This window comes from Myotis myotis, unplaced genomic scaffold (genome assembly GCF_014108235.1).
Source record: "Myotis myotis isolate mMyoMyo1 unplaced genomic scaffold, mMyoMyo1.p scaffold_m19_p_4, whole genome shotgun sequence".
NCBI classification, from domain to species: Eukaryota; Metazoa; Chordata; class Mammalia; order Chiroptera; family Vespertilionidae; genus Myotis; species Myotis myotis.
This window is the reverse complement of record NW_023416346.1, coordinates 84,462,199-84,472,373: the sequence shown is the minus strand read 5'-3', so window position 1 is coordinate 84,472,373 and position 10,175 is coordinate 84,462,199. Positions and strand designations below refer to the sequence as shown.

At 39.9% G+C, this 10,175-nt stretch overlaps 1 protein-coding gene across 1 annotated transcript; it reads right to left on the bottom strand.

Moving 5' to 3' along the window:
* Nucleotides 1-8,650: 8,650 nt before the first annotated feature.
* Nucleotides 8,651-9,146, bottom strand: LOC118654665 (ubiquitin-40S ribosomal protein S27a-like). Its single transcript, XM_036306067.1, has one exon. It carries the CDS (start codon nucleotides 9,144-9,146, stop codon nucleotides 8,679-8,681), a length of 468 nt encoding a protein of 155 aa, XP_036161960.1. The 3' UTR covers nucleotides 8,651-8,678.
* Nucleotides 9,147-10,175: the final 1,029 nt, after the last annotated feature.

Sequence of the window (10,175 nt, the reverse complement as noted above, 5' to 3'; positions counted from 1 at the left end):
GTAAGATGGGAAACCATAAAAATACTAGAGAAATCCGCGGGCAGCGAAGTCACAAACATATGCCGAAGGAATTACTTCTCTGATAATGCTCCTGGGCAATGAAAACTAAAGAGAAAATAAACAAATGGGACTACATCAAAATAAAAAGCTTTTGCACAGCAAAGGAAACCATCAACAAAACAAGTAAGCCCACTGCATGGGAGAACATATTTGCCAATGATATCACCGATAAGGAGCTAATCTCCAGCATTTACAGGGAATTCATACAACTTAAAAAAAGGAAGATAAACAATCCAATCAAAAAATGGGCAATGGACCTAAATAGACACTTTTCGAAAGAGGACATACAGAAGGCCAAAAGACATAGGAAAACATGCTCAAAGTCACTAATTATATAAGAGATGCAAATGAAAACGACAATGTGGTATCATCTCACACCTGTCAGAATGGCTATCATCAACAAATCAACAAACAACAAGTGTTGGAGAGGATGTGGAGAAAAAGGAACCCTTCTGCACTGCTGGTGGGAATGCAGACTGGTGCAGCCACTGTGGAGAACAGTATGGAGCTTCCTCAAAACCTAAAAATGGAGCTCCCATTTGACCCAGTGATCCCACTTCTAGGAATATATCCCAAGAAGCTAGAAACACCAATCAGAAAGGATATATGCACCCCTATGTAAAGCAGCACAATTCACCATAGCTAAGATTTGGAAACAGCCTAAGTGCCCATCAGTAGATGAGTGGATTAAAAACTGTGATACACCTACACAATGGAATACTAAGCTGCAGTAAAAAAGAAGGAATTCTTTTTTATTATTATTAATTAAAGCTTTATTGTTTAGATTATTACATTTGTTCCTCTTTTTCCCCCCCATAACCCCTCCACCCAGTTCCCACCCACCCTCCTCCCTCACTCCCCACCCACTGTCCTCATCCATAGGTGCACGATTTTTGTCCAGTCTCTTCCCACATACTTCTCACCCCTTTCCCCCCCAAGAATAGCCAGTCCACTCCCTTTACATGCCCCTGATTCCATTATAATCACCAGTTCATTCGGTTCATCAGATTATTCACTTGATTTACAGGTTCACTTGTTGATAGATGTGTATTTGTTGTTCATAATTTTTATCTTTACCTTCTTCTTCTTCTTCTTCTTCTTCGTCCTCTTCTTAAAGGATACCTTTCAGCATTTCATATAATACTGGTTTGGTGGTGATGAACTCCTTTAGTTTTTTCTTATCTGTGAAGCTCTTTATCTGACCTTCAATTCTGAATGATAGCTTTGCTGGATAAAGTAATCTTGGTTGTAGGTTCTTGGCATTCATCACTTTGAATATTTCTTGCCATTCCCTTCTGGCCTGCATAGTTTCTGTTGAGAAATCAGCTGACAGTCATATGGTTACTTCCCTGTAGGTAACTGACTGTTTTTCTCTTGCTGCTTTTAAGATTCTCTCTTTGTCTTTTGCTCTTGGCATTTTAATTTTGATGTGTCTTGGTGTGGTCCTCTTTGGATCCCTTTTGTTTGGGGTTCTCTGCGCTTCCTGGACTTGTAAGTCTATTACTTTCACCATCTAGGGAAGTTTTCTTTCATTATTTCTTCAAATAGGTTTTCAATATCTTGCTCTCTCTCTTCTTCTGGCACCCGTATAATTCGGATATTGGTACGCTTGAAGCTGTCCCAGAGGCTCCTTACGCTATCTTCATATTTTTGGATTCTTTTTTCATTTTGCTTCTTCGTATTTCAAATCTTTGACTTGATTCTTGTATCCTCTGGTCTGCTGTTGGGAGTCTGTATAATATTCTTTATTTCAGTCAGTGTATGCTTAATTTCTAGTTGGTCCTTTATCACAACCTCAAGGGTCTCATTAGATTTCTTGTAGATCTCATTAAGTTATCGGCAGTTTCTAGAAAAAATTCTTGAAAAACCTTAAAAGTGTGGTTTTGAACTCTATATCCAGTAGTTTGCTTTCCTCCATTTCTGTCATTTGTGTCCTTTTTCTTTGTCTCTGCATTTTTTATGCTTCCCTGTGTTGATACAGTGTTTTTCTGTGCTAAGTGTCTTCTAGGGCCCAGTGGTTCAGCCTCCCCAATTACCTGAGGAGGACACTCTTGGTGCACCCCTTTGTGGTCTTTGTGCACAGTCTTTTTGTAGTTAAGCCTTGATTGTTGTAGGTATCACTGAGAGGAATTGACCTCTAGGCCAATTGGCTGTGAGAATCAGGTGTGTCTGCAGTGGAAGAACTTCTGTGCTGGAGACAACCCTCTGGGGCAAGACTTGCTTCAATGGGGCTTTGATGCTCACTGAGTCTGCCCCCTGAGTGTGTCTTTTATGGTTCCACAGAGCTGCCAACTGGATGGTCCCACTCTGACCTCTGGGTTTCCTGGCTCCTGGATCTCCAGGGAGGTGCTAATCTAGCCTTTGCCTTAGGCTATCCAGCAAAAGCCACCCTGCAGGGCTTGGGTGGGGCGGGTCCTACGGGATCAACAGGGCAGGGCTAGCAGTTATGGAATCTCTGCTTCTCAGTATCCTGGAAATCCCTACCAGCCCCTCTGAGAGAAAGCTGCCCTCGAGTTCCGACTGATGCCAGACAGTCCCGCTTCTCCCGTATGAGTCTGGGTCCCTAGAGACTCACCTGGAACTGGAGGCCAGAGCCTGGGACTCCCTCCCAATTGAAAATGTCAACCACACCCTCAGCCACCAGCCCTCTCTGCATGCACCTCTGCACCTTAGTATTTCACTTCCGCACTGCGCCTCCTCTGAGTCTCGGTATGTTTTTCTTTTTCCTTCTAGTTGTAGAATATCCACTCAGCCAGCCTTCCTGTGGTTCTGGATGATGTCCGTTCTATCTTTTAGTTGTATTTTTGAAGTGGTTGTTTGAGGCAGCAAACTCCGTTGTTTACATATGCTGCCATCTTGGTTTTCCAAGAAGGAATTCTTGCCATTTGCAATAGCATGGATGGAATTGAAGAGCATTCTGATAAGTGAAATAAGCCAGTCAGAGAAAGATAAATACCACATGATCTCACTCGTTTGTGGAATATAGAGGACAACATAGACTGATGGTCAGGGACAGATCTAGAGACAGAGAAACAGCTATCAGACTGTCAATCCCCAGAGGGAAAGTAGGGGAGGGTGGGGGTAAGGGGGAGAGATCAATCAAAGGACTTGTATGCATGCATATAAGCCAAACCAGTGGACACAGACAACAGGGGTATGAGAGCATGAGTGGGGGGGGGAGGTTGGGGGTTAATGGGGGCATGAGGACACATTTGTAATACCTTAACCAATAAAGAAACTAAAGATAAAAAAGAAACAAACAGAGAGAACCCAAATAAATACAATCAGGAACAAAGGATGTGAAATAACAACTGATACTGAGAAGACTAAAAAGGGCTGATTCCAATGTAACCCTGATATTTGGGGGGCTAGCAATCTGAACCCATGCCAGCAAGCCCAGTGTATATTCTAGATAACCTATAATTAAGTCACTATCTTTTTTCCAGAAACTGGTCTTGCAGATCCTGTTACAGAGACCATAAAACTGTGAACAGTACACTGCCCCGCAGGGAGGCTTATTAACGCTGGCACCAGGCCAGACCATCATATATGACCTCGAGACCCCCAACACCTGGGGGTCTTCTTGCAAAGCCGGTGAAAATGACTGGAAACATAATCCATATTTGCAGGACAAAGACCCAAATAAGATATAAAAGAGAACCCCCCTGCATGTTACTTTACTCAGATTTGGAAAGTTATTCCCTGATTCTGCCAGGGTCAATAAACAATGTCACTTCTTTTCTCTAAAGTGTTGCTTGGTTTTTCTCTGGTCTTCTGCAACAATACCACAGAAATACAAAAGATTGTAAGCAAATACTATGAACAACTATATGCCAACAAGCTGGACAACCTGAATGAAATGTACAAATCCCTAGAAAAATACAACCTTCCAAAACAGAATCAGGAAGAATCAGAAAGCCTGAATAGGCTGATAACAATGATGAAACTGAAGCAGGAAAAAACAAACAAACAAACAAAAAAAACAAACAACTCCCAGCAAACAAAAGCCAGGGCCAGGATGGCTTCACAGGGGAGTTTAACCAAATAGTCAAAGAAGAACTAACACCTATCCTCCTCAAACTATTCCAAAAACTCCAACAGGAAGGAATACTCTCAAGCTCTTTTCATGAGTCAAGGATTATCCTAATAACAAAAATAGATAAAGAAAGAGAATTTTAGGCCAATATTCCTAATGAACAGAGATGCTAAAATCCTCAACAAATATCAGAATATTGGATCCAGGAATACATTTAAAAAATCATACCTCATGACCAAATGGGATTTATCCAAGGGATTCAAGGATGGTACACTATTTGCAAATCAATAAATGTGATACATCACATAAACACATTGAAAGACAAAAAATCACATGATCATATCAATTGATGCAGAAAAAGCATTTCACAAAATCCAACAACAATTTTTATAAACACTCTCAGCAAAGTGGGAATAGAGGGATCATACCTCAACATAATAAAGGCAATATATGACAAACCTACAGCCAACATAATACTCAATGGTCAAATCTGAAACCATTTTCCCTAAAAACAGGAACAGGACAGGGACATCCACTTTCACCACTTATATTCAACATAATACTGGAAGTCCTAGCCACAGTGATCAGAGAAGAAGGAAAAATAAAAGGCATTCAAATTGGACAGGAGGATGTAAAACTTTCATTATTTGGAGATGACATGATATTGTACATAGAAAACCCTAAAGACTCCACCAAAAACTAGTAGATTTAATAAATGAATTTGGCAATGTAGCAGAATACAAAATTAACACCCAGAAAGTGTTGGCATTTTTATACAAAAATAATGAAATCTCAGAAAGAGAAACTCAAAAAGCAATCCCATTTACCACTGCAACATAAAAATTAAGATACTTAGGAATAAACTTAATGAAGTTTAAGACACTAAAATGGAAAACTACAGGATGTTGAAAAAAGAGATACAAGAAGATATAAACAAGTGGAAGGATATTCTGTGTTCATGGATTGTTAGAACTAACATCACTAAAATGTCCATACTACTGCCTGGCCAGCATGGCTCAGTGGTTGAGTGCCAACCTATGAATCAGGAGGTCACAGTTCAATTCCCGGTCAGGGCACATGCCTGGGTTGCAGGCTCAATCCCCAGTGTGGGGCCTGCAAGAGGCAGCCAATCAATAATTCTCTCTCATCACTGATGTTTCTATTTCTCTCTCCCTGTCCCTTCCTCTCTGAAATCAACACAAATACATATTTTTTAAAAATGTCCATAGTACCAAAAGCAATGTATAGATTCAATGCAATCCCTATTAAAATACCAGTTATTTTTCACAGATCTACAATAAACACTCTGAAAATTTATGTGGAACCAAAAAAGACCCCCAATAACTGCAGCAATCTTGAGAAAGAAGAACAAAGTTGGAGGGATACCAATACCAGATATCAAACCATACTAAAGGGTGTCCCAAAATTCATGTAAGAAGTAATTTTGATAGAAAACACAGGTTTATAATTTAAAAATTATAATTTTTTATTGATTCATAAAGTATACAGTATAGGGTTATGTATGGAATAGCATATCGGGCAAAATATCCACAGTGTGTCACTGTTTAGTGCAGATTTTGGGTTGGAGGCATCATTGGACCATTCTTCTTCGAAAATGCGGCTGCTCAGGCAATAACAATTAATGGTGCTCACTATCGCGACATGATAATCCAGTTTTTTGTGCCTAAATTGCAAGATATGGATGTGGACGACATATGGTTTCAACAAGACAGTGCCATCTGCCATACAGCCCAAGAAACAATTCAGTTACTGCATGAGTCATTTCCTGGTCATGTAATTTCCCATTTTGGTGATCAGAATTGGCCGCCCAGATCATGCAATTTAACGCCGTTGGACTTTTTTCTTTTGGGTTTTTTGAAGTCTAACGTTTATGCCAACAAGCCCACGACCACCCATGCCTTGAAGGAGGAAATTGAGCGCTGTGTCAACAAAATTCAGCCACATTTATGCAAAACGGTCATGGAAAATTTCAACAAAAGAGTGTGTATGTTCCAGCAAAGCCGTGGAGGCCATTTACCCGATATGCTATTCCATACATAACCCTATACTGTATACTTTATAAATCAATAAAAAAATTACAATTTTTAATTATAAACCTGTGTTTTCTATCAAAATTACTTCTTGCGGGAATTTTGAGACACCCTTTACAAAGCCACCATAATCAAAACAGCCTGGTACTGGCACAAGAACAGGCATATAGACCAATGGAACAGAATACAGAACCAAGAAATCTACCCAAGCCATTATGCTCAATTAATCTTTGATTAAGGAGGCAAGAAAATACAATGAAGTAAAGACAGTCTCTTAAATAAATGGTGTTCTGATCAACGGACAGCTAAATGTAAAAAAAAAAAAATGAAACTAGGTCACCAACTTACACTATACATAAGAATAAACTCAAAATGGTTAAAAGATTTAAATGTAAGTCATAAAACCATAAAAATCTGCCATGACCTGCACAGCAAGGTTCAGAATCTGAAGGAGGGGCTGATGCACAAATGAAAAAGCTAGACAAAAATATGAATTATTAAGGGATGGGGGCCAGGTGGAGTCTTTTCCTTGAAGAGGTACACCGAGTCCTGGTCTAGTCCGCTTTTATTCAGTTTTAGGTACACATCTTGCCCTCAGTAAAGCATGGCAAACATGTAGCAGACAGGCAGTCTGAAAGGTCAATAAAGATCACTAAGGTCCAGTAAACATTTACTTGGAGGCTATCAGGTCAGGAAATTGCTTTGAGCCACCACAATCTCAACACTAGCGTAAGCCCTGCTAACGCTCAAGGTCCATCGGCCTCCCACATTCTTTGGTGCAAGTTCATGATAGTGTTGGTATGTGGTGGCTTCCCAGAAAAAAAAAAAAGAAAAAAAAAAAAAAACCTTGAAGAAAATGTAGGCAGAAAAATATCAGACATCTCATGTAGAAAAATTTTCACTGATACAATGCCTAGGACAAAAGAAACAAAGGAAAAAAAAAAAACCACACAAATGGGACTACCTTAAAAACTGCACAGCAAAAGAAACCGGCATCAAAATGAAAAGGGAACCCACTGTATGGGAGGACATATTTGCCAATCTGATAAGGGGTTAATATCCAAAATATATAAAGTACTCATACAATTCAACAAAAGGAAGATTAACAACTCAATATAAAACTGGGCAGAAAACCTAAATAGATGCTTCTCCAAAGAAAACATACAAATGGCCAAGAAACATATGAAAAAATGCTCAATGCCACTATTCATCAGAGTGGTGCAAATTAAAAGAACAGTGAGGTACCATTTCACACCTGCCAGAATGGCTACCATCAATAAATCAACAAAGAACAAGTGCTGGCAAGGATTTGGAGAAAAAGGAACCCTCGTGCACTGCTGGTGGGAATGCAGACTGGTACAGCCACTATGGAAAACAGTGTGGAGTTTCCTCAAAAAATTAAAAATGGAACTGCCATTTGACCCACTGATCCCACTTCTAGGAATATATCCTTAGAAGCCTGAAACACCAATCAGAAAGAATATATGGTGAGAGGGGCAGAGGCTTGGATGAGGGGGGGAAGTGGGGGAAAATGAGAGCTATCTGTAATACCATCTACAATAAAAAATATATTTAAAAAAATTAAATGCTACCACCACTACCTAAAAAAAAAAAAAAAAAAAAAAAAAAAAGAATATATGCAACCCTATCTTCATAGTAGTGTTATTTACAATAGCTAAGATCTGGAAACAACCCAAGTGCTCACCAGTAGATGAATGGGTTAAAAACCTGTGGTACATTTACACAATGGAATACTATGCAACTGCAAAAAAGGATAGAGGGATCCTTTGAGACAGGATAGAGGGACCTGGAGAGTACTGTGCTAAGTGAAATTAGTCAGTCACAGAATGAAGTATCACATGGTCTCATTTATATGTGGAATCTGATGAACAAAATAGATCCAGAGACATGGAAGCATGCAACAGACTGAAAGTCCTCAGAGGGAAGGGGTGGGGGAGGGAAGAGATAAACCAAAGAACTTATATGCATACTAGAGGCTCAATGCATGAAATTCTTGCAAGAGTAGGCTTTCCTTCCCCCAGCTACCAGCACTGGCTTCCCTCTGGCACCCGGGACCCAGGCTTCCCTCACAGCCCCGGCTTCGTCTGGAAGGTTGTCCAGAAGGATGCCCAGTCTAATTAGCATATTATGCTTTTATTATTATAGATATGAATAACCCATGGACACAGACAATAGTTGGGTGAAGGCCTGGGGAGGGTATGGAAGTGAGGAGGAAGGGCATCACTGGGCGTTGGGGGGGGGAATCTGTAATCCTTTCAGCAATAAAGATAAATTTTTAAAAAACCTTTAAAGTCCTTGTTTACCAAATCCAATATATGGCTATCTCATATTGGTTAATATTGACTTCTGTTTCTATTGATATTAGGTCACACTTTCTTGTTTCTTCATATTTGTACTAATTTTTATTTCATTTTTGGCCTTATGGATTATATATTATAGAGACTGTAGTTTTTTGTTTTGTTTAGTTTTGTTGTTTTGTTATTTCATGTCTTTTATTAACCCAAATACAATTACTTGTCTTTTGGTTTGTTGAAGCAATAGGTCAGACAACACTTGCCACAATGATATCTGTCAAAGTGTCTGGCCATAAAAACTCCAGCACCACATTCATCTGAAGGGCACTCCGGACGAAAGCAACTGAGTTTGCCATTATCATTCACTTTGTAGTATTTCAGGACAGCCAGATTATTCTTCTTTCTCTTATGCTTATTCTTCTTGGGAGTTGTGTAAGACTTCTTCCTTTTCTTAGCACCACTATGAAGTCGCAACACAAGATGGAGAGTGGACTCCTTTTGAATGTTGTAGTCAGACAGAGTACGTCTGTCTTCCAGTTGCTTGTCAGCAAAGATCAGTCTTTGCTGATCAGGAGGAATTCCTTCCTTATCCTGGATCTTGGCCTTTACATTTTCTATTGTATCTGAGGGTCCAACCTTGAGAGTGATGGTCTTCCCCGTGAGGGTCTTCACAAAAATCTGCATCTTGGCAGCTACTCCACTGCAGATGGCAGATTGAAAAGCGAGATTGTAGATTTTGTTTTGGTCTCTGAAAAGTGTTGATTTTCATTCTAGTTGGCAAATACAGTACTGGTTGATTCCATTGAACTTCAGGCACATGGTTTTACACTTTTTTTAAGGGTGGATCTGTTTCAATTTTTCCCTTAGTCTTAGGATAAGTCCCTTTATCTTTAGACATAGTCTTTACTTCAAAGTCAAGAGCCTTCTGGCATTTCAATGGAAAGTTTGGGGTATTTACCAAGAACTATTTGCCCCTTTACTAGGCAGCACTCAGACTCTAAACTCTGTATTCACTGAAGTGGGCAACAGCTGAAATCTCTGCTCAGGATTTTGAGCCTTTTAGCTGCTGCTTTCTTCCAGGTTCTTGGAGTATCCCCATGCATGTGAAGTTCAGATTCAGCTAAGGAATTTAGGGGCTCCTTCCACATTTGCCTTTCCCCAGACTTCCCTCTGCAATTTTCTGCTGCTATGGCAATTCCAAACTCTCCTCTGATACTTCAAGCCAAAATAATATGGCTTTCTGCTTGAATTTAAGCCATCCTGTGACAAAAACTGGGAAATGTTCTCAGGGGGAAAAGACATATTTTTGGACCTCAAGCAGTGAGATTCTCTTCTTTTTAAGGGTCAAATCTCTTCCATTTTCTACCTCGCTTCATTCACACAATCTTTAAGGCATTCTAATAGTTGGTGGTTTTGCAAATAGTAGTTTACAAAATATTTGTCTCTAGTTTATTATTGTTATCTGTGAGAAGGTAATCAGATAAAACCTATTCTGCCATTACTAGAACCAGAACACTCCCTCACCCTCTCTTTTAACTCAAAGCCTCATTATCGCTGATGTAGGCTATTATAATAGACTAGAGGCCTGGTGCATGAAATTTTTGCACTGGGGGGGGGCCTTCAGCACAGCCTGAGCCCTCTCACAGTCCAGGACTCCCCAGGGGATCAGGCTTAAGCCAGCAGTCAGACATCCCTCTCACAGTCCAGGATTCC

Bases quoted from the DNA above. Each gene is read 5' to 3' on its own strand.
- LOC118654665 (XM_036306067.1), bottom strand. From the start codon at position 9,146: ATGCAGATTTTTGTGAAGACCCTCACGGGGAAGACCATCACTCTCAAG.